Here is a 16109-nt window from a genome sequence, read left to right as displayed (position 1 = left end):
GTGAGGTCGAGCTGCATGACTGCAGAACAAGATTCTGATCTATATCATTCTGAGATTGCCTTCGGTTTCAGCTGACCGAACCGCAGCATCGACGACAAAGATCATACTTCCTCTCCTTGAGAGCGAGTTCCTTCTCGTTTCAGTGCGAGGGCTACATAAAGGCTAGACTGCACCACCCTTCAGTCGAGGACCACAGTTGTAAAAAAGATTTCCAAATCATATTGTTTAACATAGCAAGCTTGAACTTTTCCTAATAGCCGTAATCATGCCAGCGATGGCTTGTTGGGTTGGCTCATTATGGCCTCTTTGGCGAAGACTTGGCGTGTGCCTCGTGCTCTCGCTTCCTCTTTCCGGTAGTCAAGCCATTCGAATCGTCGCTGCTATCCACCGCCCCTCCGACATCGTCTCCCTGCCACTCACTAATCTCCCATTCAATGGATGTAGACTGATCGGGGCTGATTCCCACTCCGCGACGTTGGCGAATCAGACGACCAAGTTGGCTACCTTCCACCAGTTCCTCGAACCACGGAATACCACCGACAACGCCACGGTGGTGAGTTCGTACGGTGTTTGACTTCTGCCGAGACGGAATTACGATATTTGACGGTCTGGCATCAGGCTCAGGCGCCGTCTCGGTGGCTGATGTCTTCGCGATCTTAGCTTTGGGCTCATCTTCTTCCACGTCCGCCTCCTCTCCCTCCTCGTCTTCCTCCAAATCGGGAAGCAGACCCAGATCCTCTAGAGCTCTTTGGTGCTCACGTGATAGACTTCCAATAGATACGGACATGAAGTCGGCTTCCTCGTCGGGCGCCTCTGTCCAGAAGCTCAAGGGCGTTCCGCAGAACCCACAGAAAATTCGACGAGTCTGAGGTGCGTTTGGGGGGGTGAATACTCGGCGAATGGAAGCATGAGTCTCGTCCGGGAAGAATGACAGGGTGTGAGATTGGTACCAGTCGAGGGGGACTCGAAGCCACGAGGCGAGGACCTGGCCTGGATCGTCTGTGAGCGCGGACTGTTCTCGGGATTGAGTTGCCGGTTCCATACTTACGGCTGTCTCTACCGGTATCAAAGTAAATGTGCGCGTGGTCAGCTACATCCTCGGGGATATGAATAGTATACTCGTTGCGGCCGCACGAGCAGGAGCCCTGAAGGGGTTCATGGACCATGGCGTATCGACCTCGTGCCACGCTGATCTAGATTTCCCACTCAGGTGCAGGTCTGTGGCTAGTATGATATGAAAGATGTTTCGCAAAAGACTCAATTCCTTGATCAAGAACTGTCTTTGTATTTGTGGATAGTCTCCAGGCTTTGTGTAGTTGGCAAATGTCCACGACAGGGAGAAGAAGGAATTTGAAGATGTCGAAGAAGTGCAAGGTGGATCACGGCCTCGATGACGTTGGACGTGCCGCCAAGACGCCAAGTGCCCCGAAGACGGTTTCTCCGCACGTCGACTTTAATCGGCCGGAATCGGCTTATCGGCCCTATCGGTTCCTTTCCTCTCCAACTCCTGACTTTCTCCGGTGATTTTGACGCCCCCGCGTTTTATCGGTTGCGATCTTGCCATCTCTGCCCACAATTTTGATTAAAAACTCAATACAGTTCTGAATGACAGCCTATTCAACACTCATCTACTGACTCGCCCTGGTGAACACGCCAGTCCCAGTCTCTCGTTCAACCCTCCGTTGGTGTACTCGATCACTCGGCCGGCGACGGCCCAGTTCCGCAGCGCGCGTTATGACTCCCGACGGGGATCACGACCGGTCATCAACGACCCCCACGGCTGGCACCAAGTCAGTCTCGGGCGCAGACAAGGAAAAACCTCGCTTGACAGACCAGGAGAAGAAGAACAACCACATCGCGTCTGAACAGAAGCGACGAGCGGCAATTCGAGAGGGATTTGATCGACTCACAGAACTTGTGCCGGGGCTGGAGGGACAGGGGCGAAGTGAAAGCATTGTTTTACAAAAGACCGTCGAGTTCATTCACATGAAGCTGCGGGAGCGCGAAGATCTGATCGCAGAGATTGAACACAAGGGCGGTCGCGTGGATGACTCGCTCCGGCCATCATAATCCATCTGTCCGCATCACTCGACGGGCGTCAAAAGCAGCGGAAGACCATCACTTTTACCGAGGTCCATCTATCCTACAACAACACAGAACTTTCTTTCATTTGCGTATTTTAGCGCCATACAAGAGTGATCATATCCATGGCGCAGTCTCCCAGATTGCTTTGGTTCATGCCGTGCGAAATACCGACGCAATTGCACAACTTTCGTCTTCCATGAGCTGTCCCTACGTTGCCGTCCTTACTCCTACACTCAAGAGCATTCGCCTATGTGCCCCCGTTGGCAACGCTGGCTAGTCGCTGCCTCGTGGAAAGCCTAGGCTCGATTCTCTCTACGCAATCACGACTTGTTCAAGTCCCCTCTATTTACCCTTTGGTTTGTCTGCGGCGGTGTCAACTCTCGCGGTTCCGGTTACGCGTAGAGTGGTTTGGGGCTGCAAACACAGTCTTGGTCATAAGCATACCCAATTTTCACCTGCTGTCCTCATTTTTCTTCTATGTATACATCTTTTTGAATTGAAAGCACGATGCTGCTTACACATCTCACGACAATGTCATGTCGCATCGAACCCGACTAGGTTAAGTGATTTGTATCTCACAGCCCAGATCGAAGGGAGCCTTGTGTCAAGTCGGGTCGATCCCATTCGATGTTCTGGATGGTGGAAGTTCATCTGTTTAACGAGGACATGGCAGTCTGAAGTTTGAGTTGTCTGAGCATTCCAAGTTCGGCGGCACTTTGCTACAATTTCACATCAGTCAATAAGTCCCGACCTCGTAAAGCTCCAGACGTCATGTCTCCCCTCACACCATTACTATGAAAATTTTGGACCAAGATTAGTACAAGGCTCTCAAGCAGGATGCCTAGGAGTGAATCATTTAGTAAAAGACATCCGTGTACCCCAGGCTTTCCAGTGTTATTCAATACCAACAGATACCCTTGCGTATACAACTGGGCAAAGGTCCGGTCCGGTGCGTCTTCAAATCTCCAGTTCTTTCATGTGGAAATGATTAATCGTAGAGGGTCTCCCTCCACGCTAAGCGGGATGCGTCGAATATATTTTCCCCGACAAAACGTCTACCCCATTTCCGAATACTCGGTAGATACGCTGCTGATTAGAAAAGGTCAAGTTGCCATACCTCTGTCCGTTTTCGGCACCCAAAAGAATGTTCCAGCGCGAGGACTTGTCTTTATCGTGTATAGCGTGGACAAAATGGATCAGGGGGTAAAAAAGCAAAGCTGCTCCCACACCGAGAGTCGAACTCGGGCCTACCCGGTGAAAGCGGGTGATCCTGACCGCTGGACCATGTGGGATTGGATAGATATTGTAAGCTTATATAATTATATACCGACTACAACTCCGCATCCAAGTCTTCAGAGTTTGTCCCGCACTCGGCGGGGACTACATTGGGTCAACCTCGAGGATCCGCAAGTGACGAGAGTCGCGGAGCTCGGCGCGGAAACTCTTCAATCAAAGTGCCAAAGATATTCTCCAATCTCCCTTTCCTACAATATACTCACACTCCTCCCCAAAAATCCAAACCAAAGGAAATCAAAACATATCGCACACCCTCTTCAATTCATACTTTCAATCTCATCCACCTCAAAAGAAACCAAAAAAACCATGTCAGACTCCAAAGACACCCTCCTGGGCAACGAAGAACCCATTGACCCTCCCCCCGCATACGATCCTCCCAAACCCGCACGAGGAGCCCTTCCACGCCCACCACCTCTCGGCCTTCCAGTTCTCAACGCACTGCGCAGCAAACGCGTGATTCTCGCGTCTCAATCCCCCCGCCGACGTCAAATCATCTCCTTCCTCGGCCTGCCCAACATTGAAATCATCCCGTCCAACGCCGACGAGAATCTCCCCAAAACACTCACCCCCTTCGAATACGTCCTCGGCACAGCGACCAAAAAGGCCCAAGCCGTCTACGAACAAGAAATTAATAACCAGGTTGCCGGCGAGCCTGCCCTTATCTTGGCTGCCGACACGGTGGTCGTGAATACCGAGTCGGGGACGATTCTAGAGAAACCGCGTTCCGAAGCCCACCATGTCAGTATGCTGCGGTCGCTGAGGGATGCGCGCGACCACAAGGTCTATACGGCACTGGTGGCGATGGCGCCTCTGGCGAGTGCGAGACAGCCGGGGTATGCGATGGACTCGGTGGTCGAGGAGACCAAGGTGCGGTTTGACGGCGAGGTGACGGATGAGTTGATTCTGGCGTATGTGCGAACGCGCGAAGGAGTGGACAAAGCGGGCGGGTATGGATTGCAGGGTCTGGGGTCGATCTTGGTGGAGAAGATTGAGGGGACCGCGGATAATGTGATTGGAATGCCGTTGAAGGCGACGTTGAAATTGATCGAGACGGTCATGGCCAAGGCTGACGATGAAGATCGGTTGCCAGATGATTCAGTCGTGGACGGCGAAGATGACGACGTGGACGAGGTCTGGTGATTGTGTTTGCTTCCGGGGGGAATCCCGGTCAGTATGAAATGACATACTTGTACATTCATGTGAGACTATCTGAGCACCCGACAGACAATTCCCCGAGTTGGCGATGACTGCTAGAGACGGCAGGTGTAATGCCTACACACGCTCAGTGCTGCAAATACACTGGTGTGCAGAGAAAGACAAAAGTTCCATCCATTGGGTCTCTCGAGTTCCAAAGCCCCCACGCAGATTATGTTTCCGATAACCTGTCAAGACACATGGTTGATCGGGCATTCATTCAGAGCGAGCCGATTATCCGGATAGAAAGTTAAATGGAAATAAATTGGGAATGCTTTGGACATATACAAAGGCGAAACGCCTAGACCTGCAGTAAAACAACAACAACCGAACGATTCCTTTTCAACCAAGCTTGCTCCTCTATGCGTTCCAGATGCGGCGCAGAGCCTCGGTCACACCCACATCATTTGTCTCAAACTCGTAGAGACCGACGGCAGTGGTGAGAGTGAAGGCGCGCAGGAGCCAGTTGCAGAAGGCGTTGGTCTTGGGCACACGTTGGGGGCGGAAGTAGTCAATGATAGCGGCCCTGATTCAATAGATTAGCCTCAGTTTGCGCTACGATCATGGTGAGCAAAGCGGTGTTACGCACTGGAAGCCGACGTGCGAGTGAGCAACGAGGAGGGTGCAGAGAACGGCGTCCATGACGGGGTTGAGAGAGCCTGCGGCGAAAGGAGCAATGGTCAAAGGAACGAGGCCCACGCTGACAGCTCTATAGATCATCTCCAAATTAGTGTTGACCTCGCAAATATGACGATACGGACTTCTCGCACCTCTCAAAAGTCCAGTGGTAGCTGCCCTCCATGGGGTGAGGGGCGGGGGTAGGAACGGGGTCGTTCACTGTCGAGTTGAATATGAATCAGTATGACCGCGGACTTCACTAGCAAGCTTCCTCTCAATGTGGCCGGTTCATGTCCCCGGTTCAGACATCACGAAGGATCGTTCGCAGGCCCACAAGGCGAACACTGATCGGGCCAGGCGAGTTTCCGGGGTTTCGAGTCGATCCGAGTTATCTGATACGTACCGGTTCCATCGAGCTTCTCTGCATGTCACGGACGCGTTAGCATACACACACATATGGCACAGCAAGTTTCAGATATCAGTCCTCCTTGATCGGGAGCCCATGGCTGTCGATGAGGGCGAGGACAGGCTCTCAACTTACGAGGCAACGGAGGCAGGATCTGCTTCCGGGCGGAGGCATGGAAAGCGACCACTTGCGACACACCCACATTCTGGCGCAGCAGAGGCGACCGGGTGTTCGCAAGGGTCTGTCGAAGCAGCGATGGGCGAGCAAAGGAAGCCATTGTGAAAAGAGTGGTTGTAGTGAAGGACAGAGACACTCAATTCGCACGAGGAGTGAGGTTGAAGTGCCTCGGGAGTCTGAATCGGTATGTCATCTTATTGCGGGTCAGGTGATTGGCTGATGGCTTTCCGCCCAGCCGAGATTGGCCGATGCAAGCACCTTAAATGGCCGGCCCATCGATGGCCGAGTACGATTCGAGTTCAGCACTGCACGTCCAGGACTGGACAAAATTACATCACCTGTTTCCCTTTGATCGATCGCTACGATACTCTTTGAAAACACTAGAGTACAGTCCTGCCCTTTTACAAATCCACCGCGTCCTAGTATACTCGCGACAGGACATCTCGGGTATATTGCTCCAGCACGGTTTCTCGAGGTTTAAGAATGGTTTGTCTATTTTACTTTGAAACACGTATTTGAGAGAGTTTCTCAAGACAGGACCAGGATATATTTTGAGACTTGGTGTAATTGTTGTCAAAAGTTTTTGTGCACATCTATCTCCGCTAAGCTCTGTGTCTCATATTTTGATCGCAAATGGCTGGATTGGGTATATTCGTAACGGGTCATTTCTTAGAACTTCAGGACGGCCTTGCCCATGTTCTTGCCGTGGAAGATGCCGACAAGGCCCTCGGCGGCGTTGTCAATGCCGTTGGTCTCGTGGAGGAGGACCTTGAAGGAGCCTTCCTTGATCCACTTCTGCACACGCTCCTGGTGCTCCTTGGTGTAGATGGGACCCATGTCGGCGTCGGCAACGATGAAGCCGCGCATGGTGATGCGCTTGACGAGCACGTTCTGGATGTTCTTGATGGGGTAGGGGGCGGAGTTGTACTGAGAGATCATACCGCAAACAACCACACGGCCGAAGTTGTTCATGGCGTCGAGAGCAGCCTCGAGGTGCTCGCCGCCGACGTTCTCGTAGTAGATGTCGATACCCTCGGGGGCGAGGCGGGCGAGAGCTTCGGACGGCTTCTCCTTCTTGTAGTTGAAACCACCATCAAAGCCAAGCTCCTTGAGGATGTAGTCGAGCTTCTCGTCAGAGCCAACGGAACCGATGACCCGGAGACCCTCGTGCTTGGCGAGCTGGCCGACGAGCTGGCCTACGGCACCGCTGGCAGCGGAGACGAAGATGGTCTCACCCTTCTTGGGCTTGCCAATGGCATACAGAGAAGAGTAGGCAGTCAGACCGGGCATGCCCAAAGGACCAAGGAACACACGGATATCCTCAATGCCCAGAGGGTTCTCGAGCTTGCGAATGCGCTGCAAGTTCTGCTTGTCGAGCGCAACGTACTGCTGGACGGGGACGTGGCCAATGACGAGGTCGCCCTCCTTGAAAGAGTCGGTGTTGGAGCGGACGACCTTGGCAATGCTGGCGCTCTCAATGGCCTTGTTCAGTTCAAAGGCAGGAGCATAAGACTTGGTCTCGGCGGAGCGCATGCGGCCACGCATGTAGGGGTCGAAGCTGGTGTAGAGGGACTCGAGAACGACGCCATCGCTGGGAGCGGGAACGTTGGCGTCATAGGTGGCGTTCTCAATGGTGAGGTGCTGACCAGGAACGGGGTACCCCTGGGGGATTTCCTTGAAGATGAGCGCTTTGTTGGCCATGATGTGAAGATGATTGAGGTGTGAGAAAGGGAGACGTGTAGAGGAGTAAAAGGTATGGGAGTGTAAAATGAAAGCGTCTTGTGAGACAGCGGGGAGTCGAGGAAGCTATAAGTACTTCTACAGTCCAGTTAAACCGGGAAAGAGCAAGGAAAAAAAACCCTCAGTTGAATGATTACATGATCCATTCAACCATGAAACGATAATCCTCCTCCTGGGACTAGAACTGGTACCTTCCGTGCTGCGTAGACTCCGTAGTCCGTACAACCATGAAGCGGGGCAGAAGGGGGACCGAGGCACAGCGTTAGAATTTGAGGTGCTACAGCCCCTCCATGTAAGTCATCTTGCCAGATTTATTATAAAGCAACTTGCCGCTTGCCGATCGAAAGCAGAGAAGCTTCCCGAGGTGGCGGTAGATCCACCTGGACTGATACACGACTTGCCTTGAGGTCAGAAACAGCCTCAGAGGACCGAGGCGTCCATGGTTCGGTAGCAAAAAGCATACGGGCATCGAGTCGCTGGAGCGTCTTAAGCCGGACCGCTTGATCCGAACAACGGTTATGAATGAAAAAAAATATTAAGAATTAAAAGAAAATTCGATGCCATCGCTCGTTGATTATTGAGCAAAAAGAACAATAATAACATCGTGGCTTGACTGGTGATCACCTTACGATTCAAAATTCAGTCTGGAGCACCAGAAACGGATGGTAGCTCCACTTTGCTGCACATCAATCTCCTCTTCGGTGCTAAATGGCTTCCTCCAAATGGCGTGTGGACACACTACAAGCGGCATTGTCCTGAGATACACAATCACGCAGAGCCGTGTACTGTAGGTACCTTCCCCAATGCTGATTCAAATTGTCGACTTCCCTGGTAATACACGCTCTGGTCGAGGTAACATTCACAGATGCATGTCTCCTAGCCAGTGACCGCCTCTGCACGATGCCATCGCGGAGACTTTTGAACAGTCCAGTCCACCTTTGTAATGGTGGAGCCTCGGAGGAACTCAACACGCCCAGACCGACGGGAGACCACCAGACTAGGCAAGATGACCGTGTTGGCCAAGGCATACTGGGTTGTTGGCAATGAGACATAAAATTGTGCTTTAATGCTGGGCACTACGGGCCAATTCTCCAGGATTCTGCCAAGGTTAGTAAGCCTACAGCATGAGGTTTGAAGGTCAGTATCTACCAGAAGTCGACGCAGCGACTTGACGGGCACGCGTTGCGTCGGAGAGTAGAAAGAGCATCCGTGAAGAAGGTCCCGACGACAAGCGGGCCACCGAAAAGTTCTGATGTTCCCTTGAAGCTCAGTTTCAGTCACCTCCACTCGCATGCAGCCGGACAATTGATTATGGGAGTATACAGTTCTAGCGGCACCTTTCCATGTCTGTATGATGCTATTCTGGTATGTGCAACACAAGAGTTTAGCATGACCTCATTGCTGATGCGGCAAAGACCGAAAAAGTTACAGTCACGTGATATGTACCAAACTCACCAGTTGCCGCCTTTCCAAATTTCGACTTGTGGTCGTCATAAACGACTCTTAGTGGCAAACCTCTTTTTTTCAGACGTACTCCAAAGGTCACGTGAGCTATGTGACCGCTGTATACGGAACCGATTGACAGCCGATGGAAAACACGCCACGGAAAGGGAAAGAAAGAAAAAGAAGCAATTCTCACTTCTGATGGAATTATGCTGCTGCTTTCGACTAAAAATGCGCGGGGAAAGCGCGAAATTCTGGGGCTCAATATTTGCAATCCTGTTCGAAATGTAATAGAATGGCATGCTGATCCTGAAAACAGAGGATCGTCCAATGCTTCAATCCTCCCATGCCCCTGGATAATCACCCTTTACCAGCCACCGCTTGAGGTGCCTTGTATATAAAGTAATCCCTTCCCTTGACAAGTTTCACCATGAAGTTAAAAATCACAAAACCAAACATCTGGCCCGTCCCACCCGTTTCGCCTACAGGTACCATCATTAGAACTTTCTCGCCTTGGTCATACGTCTTCCGCCCGCCCTTACCCTGGATGTCAGCCGCAACATTGGCGGCAGCAACCTTAGCTTGGGCGGCCGCTTTGAAGTAGAGGCGCATATCATTCGTGTTGATATCCCCGGGAGCGTATATTGGTAATACGGAGCCGTTTGCGGACTGCACGCGCAGTTCCTCGTTCACGTTGACCCATCCATTTTTGTCGAGCAGTTCGGCTGGAATGAAGTTATTGTTTGGGATAGCCCCGGTGGTAGGAATGTACAGGTCGGCGGACAGCTTTGTCCCATCACTCAACACGACGTTGGAGGTCTGACTGCAATCGGTGGACGGCTGCACCTTGGTTACCTTAACGGAGGTGAGGATGTTCACCCCAAATTGCTGCAGCTTCGATTCGGCCATAGCACTGGCCGCGGGCTTGAGCATGGGCAACACACGATCCATGGATGAGACCAGAGTGATGGTCGCCTGGCCGGCCAGGGCTTCGGCCAGCTCTCCAGCGACTTCGACACCCACGGGACCGGCACCGCCGACCACGATTTCTTTCGCATCAGCGATTACTCTCTGGGCATTTTCGATCACTTCTAGAAGATCATCGCGGTTGGAAGGCTTTAACGGAATAGGCGTTTCAGTAACAATCCCTGTAGACGACGGATTCGTACTGCCCGATGCAATGACGAGATGATCGAAAGGAATATCTCGAGTGTCACTGCTCTCATTGAGTCTCACGGCCACAGTCTGTCCTGTCACATTGATGGCGATGGCGGCCCCGGCAAGAAATTCAAACGTATGTTGCGGGTATGCGGCGAAGGCATCCCGGATCGGAATGAGGTATTGCTCATGTTGGAAGGCATTTGGTTTGGCGATGATGCGTGGGGACGCGATATTCCAGTAGAATGACTGAGAAGGGTTGATGAGGACGACCTTGATATCCGACACTTCTCGAAGTAAAGAGTGGGCAACGGTAAGTCCAGATACTCCAGCACCAATGATCACGACCTGCACAGATGCCATACTAGGTCTTGGTCAGATTGAAGCATCATCATTCGACTTGCGGTGAATGTCGACGTTTAAAAGTAAGGCTGGAATGGACAAATATCGAAACACTCCGGAAAGCGACCGACATGATCGTCCCTCACGTCTTTAGTTTCCAGGGTTTCTGGAAAGAATCCACTTCTGACCAATCATTTGAGCCAGATTCAATAAAGCCAATGACTCAGCGGGAGTAGATCAAGTTGCAGCACAGTCTGATTGGCTTATTGCCCTGCGCCCAGTCAATTTAAATTTCAAGCACCTCAGATCCTGCGGGTCCTGGGACTTTTCGATGGCCGGGATCGAAAGAGTCCAAGACAAATGACACATCGGATGATCAGAGAATACTCTGACGACTCTCTTTATCCAAGTGACAAGACAACATGAGGATCTTTGACTACTAGGATCATCAGTAGACCCACGTAGAGATGATGGGATATTATGATCTCCTCTTTCCATCAACAACCTGCATCGAGCTGAGTGGTCTTCATCATCCGCAGATCTCCGTGCGGCGTCGAGGATGTCCCCGGATGAAACTTGCAGCCTCAGGCTCTTAAATCAGGGGTAAGCCTTTATCGATAAGGAACATGTGACTGGAATTTTTCATTCTGGCTTATTGTTTTCGCGCGTGCATCGCCACGCTCCGACTTTCCCTTCATCAAACCTCCCCCCCCCCAAAAATCATCAATCACATTCATCATGCTTGGTGCTGTCCGCCGGTTTGGTGTCTGTCATGCGCTGCGAGCATCCAGCTCGCGGACGCTGTCTACTCGTTGGGCTTCCCAGCTGCCAAAATGGCAGGTCCCTTCGTATCAGGCCCCTGCCCTTGCAAAGTCCTTTCACATCTCCTTCCCTGCGCTGGACGCCGCTTCGGCTCAGGCAGCAGAGATTCAAGAGGGCTTTCAGGCGGAGTCTGAATTCATCACCGAATTCGCAGATCTGAAGACGAAGGGTCTGATTGACCCGACCATCATTCGCAACATCACTGAACCTCGTCGCATGGGCCTAACAACCATGACTGAGGTGCAGAGCCAAACAATCAACGAAATGCTTGGTGGCACTGACGTGTGAGTTATTCGATCCATCGCCATGATGCGAGAACCACCTGCTCTCTTGGGGGAAAAATGCTGACATCTGTCTTTCCCTCGCTTCAGCCTGGCCCAGGCAAAGACTGGAACAGGAAAAACGCTTGCCTTCCTTATCCCGACCATGCAGAATATTCTCAGTGATCCCTCCTTGAAGCGATCTGCGCCCCAGGGACGCCATCGTTCGTCTGGTGGAGGCGCGGACTCCTCTGATATTCGCGCACTGATCATTTCTCCTACCCGTGAATTGGCCGAGCAGATCGCCGCAGAGGCTATCAAGGTTGCTCAAGGGACAGGTCTGGTGGTACAGACCGCCGTTGGTGGTACTCACAAGCGCTCTGGCTTGATGCGGATTCAGCGCGATGGCTGCCACCTTCTTGTTGGCACCCCTGGTCGTATCAAGGACATTCTCTCAGATCCCTCCAGTGGTGTCTCGGCTCCCAAGCTGAACACGCTCATCCTGGATGAGGCCGATCGGCTTTTGGACCAAGGTTTTTCACAGGAGATCAATGAGATTAAAGACCTTCTACCTGATCCGTTCAAGGTTGATCGTCAGACGCTCATGCTCTCAGCCACAGTCCCAAAGGAGGTGATGACAATGGTGAAGCGCACTATGAAGCCGGACTTCAAGTTTATCAGAACCGTCCGTGATGACGAGGTGCCCACACACATGAGAGTGCCCCAGAAGACCGTGTTCGTCAACGGGTATGAAAATGCTCTTCCTGCCATTCTCGAGCTGGCCAAGACCTACCAGGCTCGCCAGGCTCAGGATCAGGATCTGCGCCCATTCAAGGCCATTGTTTACTTCAACTCTACCAATGAGGTCAACCTGGCCGCCGAAGCCTTCATGGCTCTTCGCGCCATCCCAGGTGATGGGCGGAGCCGGTCTCCTCTTGGCCGGATGCGTATTCTTCAAATCCATTCCCGTCTTACCCAAGCTGCTCGCACAAACAGTGCGAACAACTTCCGTCGGGCTCAGGAGGCCATTCTCTTCTCGTCTGATGTGACCGCCCGTGGAATGGACTTCCCCGAGGTCACCCATGTCCTCCAAATTGGTCCCCCCCGTGATCGTGAGACCTACATTCACCGCATTGGTCGTACCGGTCGCGCTGGCAAGGAGGGCGAAGGCTATCTGTTCCTGCATGATGGAGAGTATGAATTTTATCAGCAGAAGCTGGGCAAGCTGCCCCTTACGGAGGATACGACTCTTTCCACCGCCATGCTGAACATGACACGAGACCTCGACACAGCCTCACCCTTTGCCCAGGAGACGATCGAGCAAATCCGAGAGGCAATGAAGGAGGTTTCTCCTATCATGAAGGAGAGCACCTATCGCTCCCAGCTCGGTACCATGTCCCAGAGCTTTACCAAGCGCCGCAATGCCATCATCGCTCTGAACAACCTCGCGATCCACGGCTATGGGTTGGCCGAACCCCCAGCCGTCAAGGCCAGTATTGCTCGCAACCTTGGCCTTGACCGCATCAAGGAGCTGAAGATCGAAGAAGGCTCTTTCAGCCGCCGTGCGGTCGATCCCTTCGACTCTGGTCGACGTGGTCGCGGTTTCGGGGACTCTTCTTACGGTGAACGCGGATTTGGGGAGCGTGGATCTGGCCGTGGCCGATCCAGCTTCGGCCGATCCGGCGGTTACGGAGGAGAGTCCCGTTCTTCGAACCGTGGCAGCGGTGGCCTCTACGGCGCTCGTTCGCGCTACTGAACGACCTTGCCACTCTAATGGGTGGGGACGTCCACGTCAAGGCATTTGATCTGGCCATTTGAACCTTTTCTTTGTCTGCTTTATAGCAAACGGAAACCGATAGAGTGATACCATCCTTGCATTGGGCGGCGTTCCTTGTCTTTTGATTCTTTTCCATGTATCATAATCCCCTACCTTTCTACGACATGATCAAGCTTCTCACCTCCTATTCTGTATCATATGAGCCTCGATGGGCGAAAATACCACCTTGTTTTGAACCACCCTGTGTTGTTTCCAAGCCTCGAACCATCAGTGATAGCGTATCTCATTGCGATATGCGCCTAGGTATCCTAGATGTAGGTTTCCCTCGGCATGATCCTCCAGGGTTTCCCACTTTTTCTTCTCCAGGCTCATGCCCTTCAGACAATCTCTAAGATAATCTCCAATAGAGATTGGTTGTTCATTCTTGCCCTTGCTTCCTTGCGTATTTGGAGGTAGACCTGACACGGCGGTCTAAAAGTACATACACCAGCAATCTAAGATTATCATTTCTCAAGGAAAATCGGCAGAAGATGAAATAAATATATGCATTCTATTTTCTTTGATGGGCATTTTTTTCAGGAGAGATCTTCTAGTTCGAGGGGAAAAAAGAGAAATAAGAAAGAGAACATCTTTTTGAGATAGTCTGGAAGAGGACAGACCATCAACCATCATTATAATCAAGTCAGGTGGGACGGAAGCGTCGTGTTTCGTCTATTTGCACTTTTCTTTTTGTTCCTCATGCGACACTGTCCAATTTTGAGATGCGAGGCAGAGCGGACCCAACTTAGTAGAAAGTCCAGACATTCCGTGTATAAGTCAATCAAAATAACCCCGAGTACTGTAGTACAAAAGAAGAAAAAGGCAATCACTCAAGGGGATAGGATGCCTGAAACGGAGAAGACCAAGTCGGAGGTTCATGAAGATCCCCGAAGACCCTGCCAGCAAAGTCACCGAAGAGGGAGGGTCAGTGTTGAACCCTTGGCTTACTCGCGGGCGATCATGTGATCACGAGCAGGACCCGTGCCGATCCACTTGACAGGAACACCACCGAGCTCGCGCTCGATGAACTCAATGTAAGCACGAGCGTTGACGGGCAGGTCCTCGTAGCGGGTCACGCCCATAGTGTTGGATTTCCAGCCGGGCAACGTCTTGTACTCAACCTGGATCTTATCCACGACGTTGGGATCGGCGGGGAAACTGCAGGTGGTGCGCTTGCCGTCGGGCAAGACGTAAGCAACGCCGACCTTGATCTCCTCAAAGTCATCCAGAACGTCGAGCTTGGTGAGGTTCAGCGCAGTGTAGTGGTTGATCGCGTGCGAGTAGCGGCACAGGACCAGATCCAGCCAGCCACAGCGGCGGCGGCGACCGGTGGTGACGCCGAACTCACGGCCAACGCGCTGAAGCTTTTCACCGACCTCGTTCAGCTGCTCGCTGGGGAAGGGACCAGAACCGACACGAGTAGTGTAAGCCTTGACGACACCAATGACAGACTTGATGCTAGATGGGTTCAGGGCCAGAGCCTGGACAGCTCCGCCAAGACCTGTGGATGATGAGGTGACGAAGGGGTAGGTGCCGTGATCCAGATCCAACATGAGGGCATTGGCGCCCTCGACAAGGGTGTTGGGAGAGTTCTTGTGCTCTTGGAAGAACTCCAACTGATCGACGATAAAGGGCTTAAGCATCGTGCGGTATTCCTAACGTAGTGGAAGGGGCGGGTCAGTTCCATATCTCTTCCGCACAATAATCCTCCAGAGGTCACCCCCAGCAACGCACCTTGAAGCGAGCAATCTCCTCCTCAACATCATAATCAAGATCACCGAAGCGCGCACGATACGAAGTATCCAATGTGCGAAGCTTACGCTCAAAGGTCACCTCGTCCAGGATCTCGCCGACGCGCACACCACGGCGGGCGGCCTTGTCGCTGTAGCAGGGACCAATACCCTTTCCTGTGGTGCCCACCTTGCGACCGCCCAGACCAGCCTCTTCCAAGCCATCGACAACGGAGTGCAAGTCGAAGCAGACGTGGGCACGATCAGACACAAAGATGCGCTTGCTGGCGGAGGACAGACCCTTCTCTTCGATGGCCTTCAGTTCCTTGAAGAAACTGGGGACATGGAAAACGGTACCGGCACCGATCAAGTTGATACATGAGGGTGAGACCAGACCGGAAGGCAGGATATGGAAGTCGTAGGTGACATTTTCGTGAACGATGGTGTGACCGGCATCTATGACGGAGGCACCAGACGCCCGAGGTCAGTCAAGCCGGAAATTGGGAGCCTCCAGAATGAGGCCATAGAAAAAAGAAAATGGAAGAAAAATGAGCAGAGGTGCTCAGACCGAGAAACCTTCGTAGTGATCGACTTACTGTGTCCACCAGCTGCGCGACAGCACAGTGTTGCCTGCTGCGACAGCATATCTGTGATCTTGCCCTTGCCTAGTGACTCCATGTCAGTTATCATCTTCTCCGCTGCCACGTTCCTAGGATACAAAACGAGTTCGGTCTCACCTTCATCTCCCCATTGACTGCCTAGAACGATGGAAACCATGGCGACTGTGTCTTCAGTCGGACGAGTTGACTTGCGACTGTGCGAACGATTTGAAGGTTGAATAGAGATTCAATTGGTCCCAGCGGCGGGGAGTTTCTGGAGATGTGGAAGAGAGACGGTTTCTGTCTGGCTTCGGACGGCGGGGCACGGGGTCTGCTTGCGGGTTGCGGGTCAGTTACTCCGTCAATGTCTTCAAGTCTGCTCAGGCGAGCAGCGTCTCATAGATTGTTCGCTCAGATGCTCAA

At 52.4% G+C, this 16109-nt stretch overlaps 8 protein-coding genes and 1 non-coding gene across 9 annotated transcripts; 3 read left to right on the top strand and 6 right to left on the bottom strand.

Moving 5' to 3' along the window:
- Positions 1–295: 295 nt before the first annotated feature.
- Positions 296–1166, bottom strand: POX_c03924 (uncharacterized protein; the record flags this gene model as incomplete). The annotated part of the gene is made up of 2 exons (XM_050112810.1): positions 296–990; positions 1049–1166. 2 exons carry the CDS (start codon positions 1164–1166, stop codon positions 296–298), a joined length of 813 nt encoding a protein of 270 aa, XP_049970366.1.
- A 568-nt stretch (positions 1167–1734) lies between these two features.
- Positions 1735–2070, top strand: POX_c03923 (uncharacterized protein; the record flags this gene model as incomplete). The annotated part of the gene is made up of 1 exon (XM_050112809.1): positions 1735–2070. The coding sequence occupies one exon, from the start codon at positions 1735–1737 to the stop codon at positions 2068–2070; it is 336 nt and encodes a 111-aa protein (XP_049970365.1).
- Positions 2071–3305: 1235 nt separating this feature from the next.
- On the bottom strand, positions 3306–3377 carry POX_tR068. Its single transcript has one exon. It is a non-coding gene; the product is annotated as a tRNA-Glu (tRNA).
- Positions 3378–3687: 310 nt separating this feature from the next.
- Positions 3688–4521, top strand: POX_c03922 (dTTP/UTP pyrophosphatase; the record flags this gene model as incomplete). Its single annotated transcript, XM_050112808.1, has 1 exon — positions 3688–4521. One exon carries the CDS (start codon positions 3688–3690, stop codon positions 4519–4521), a length of 834 nt encoding a protein of 277 aa, XP_049970364.1.
- A 414-nt stretch (positions 4522–4935) lies between these two features.
- POX_c03921 (Succinate dehydrogenase cytochrome b small subunit) lies at positions 4936–5876 on the bottom strand (the record flags this gene model as incomplete). The annotated part of the gene is made up of 5 exons (XM_050112807.1): positions 4936–5101; positions 5165–5284; positions 5346–5412; positions 5597–5614; positions 5735–5876. 5 exons carry the CDS (start codon positions 5874–5876, stop codon positions 4936–4938), a joined length of 513 nt encoding a protein of 170 aa, XP_049970363.1.
- A 569-nt stretch (positions 5877–6445) lies between these two features.
- Positions 6446–7477, bottom strand: POX_c03920 (NADP-dependent oxidoreductase RED1; the record flags this gene model as incomplete). Its single annotated transcript, XM_050112806.1, has 1 exon — positions 6446–7477. The coding sequence occupies one exon, from the start codon at positions 7475–7477 to the stop codon at positions 6446–6448; it is 1032 nt and encodes a 343-aa protein (XP_049970362.1).
- A 1842-nt stretch (positions 7478–9319) lies between these two features.
- POX_c03919 (uncharacterized protein) lies at positions 9320–10480 on the bottom strand (the record flags this gene model as incomplete). Its single annotated transcript, XM_050112805.1, has 1 exon — positions 9320–10480. The coding sequence occupies one exon, from the start codon at positions 10478–10480 to the stop codon at positions 9320–9322; it is 1161 nt and encodes a 386-aa protein (XP_049970361.1).
- Positions 10481–11197: 717 nt separating this feature from the next.
- On the top strand, positions 11198–13297 carry POX_c03918 (ATP-dependent RNA helicase; the record flags this gene model as incomplete). Its single annotated transcript, XM_050112804.1, has 2 exons — positions 11198–11565; positions 11653–13297. The coding sequence occupies 2 exons, from the start codon at positions 11198–11200 to the stop codon at positions 13295–13297; spliced, it is 2013 nt and encodes a 670-aa protein (XP_049970360.1).
- Positions 13298–14301: 1004 nt separating this feature from the next.
- On the bottom strand, positions 14302–15864 carry POX_c03917 (Adenylosuccinate synthetase; the record flags this gene model as incomplete). The annotated part of the gene is made up of 3 exons (XM_050112803.1): positions 14302–15012; positions 15092–15543; positions 15684–15864. 3 exons carry the CDS (start codon positions 15862–15864, stop codon positions 14302–14304), a joined length of 1344 nt encoding a protein of 447 aa, XP_049970359.1.
- Between the last annotated feature and the right edge of the window lie 245 nt (positions 15865–16109).

Source organism: Penicillium oxalicum, chromosome III (genome assembly GCF_001723175.1).
Source record: "Penicillium oxalicum strain HP7-1 chromosome III, whole genome shotgun sequence".
Classification (NCBI taxonomy): domain Eukaryota; kingdom Fungi; phylum Ascomycota; class Eurotiomycetes; order Eurotiales; family Aspergillaceae; genus Penicillium; species Penicillium oxalicum.
This window is presented reverse-complemented; position numbering and strand designations above follow the sequence as displayed.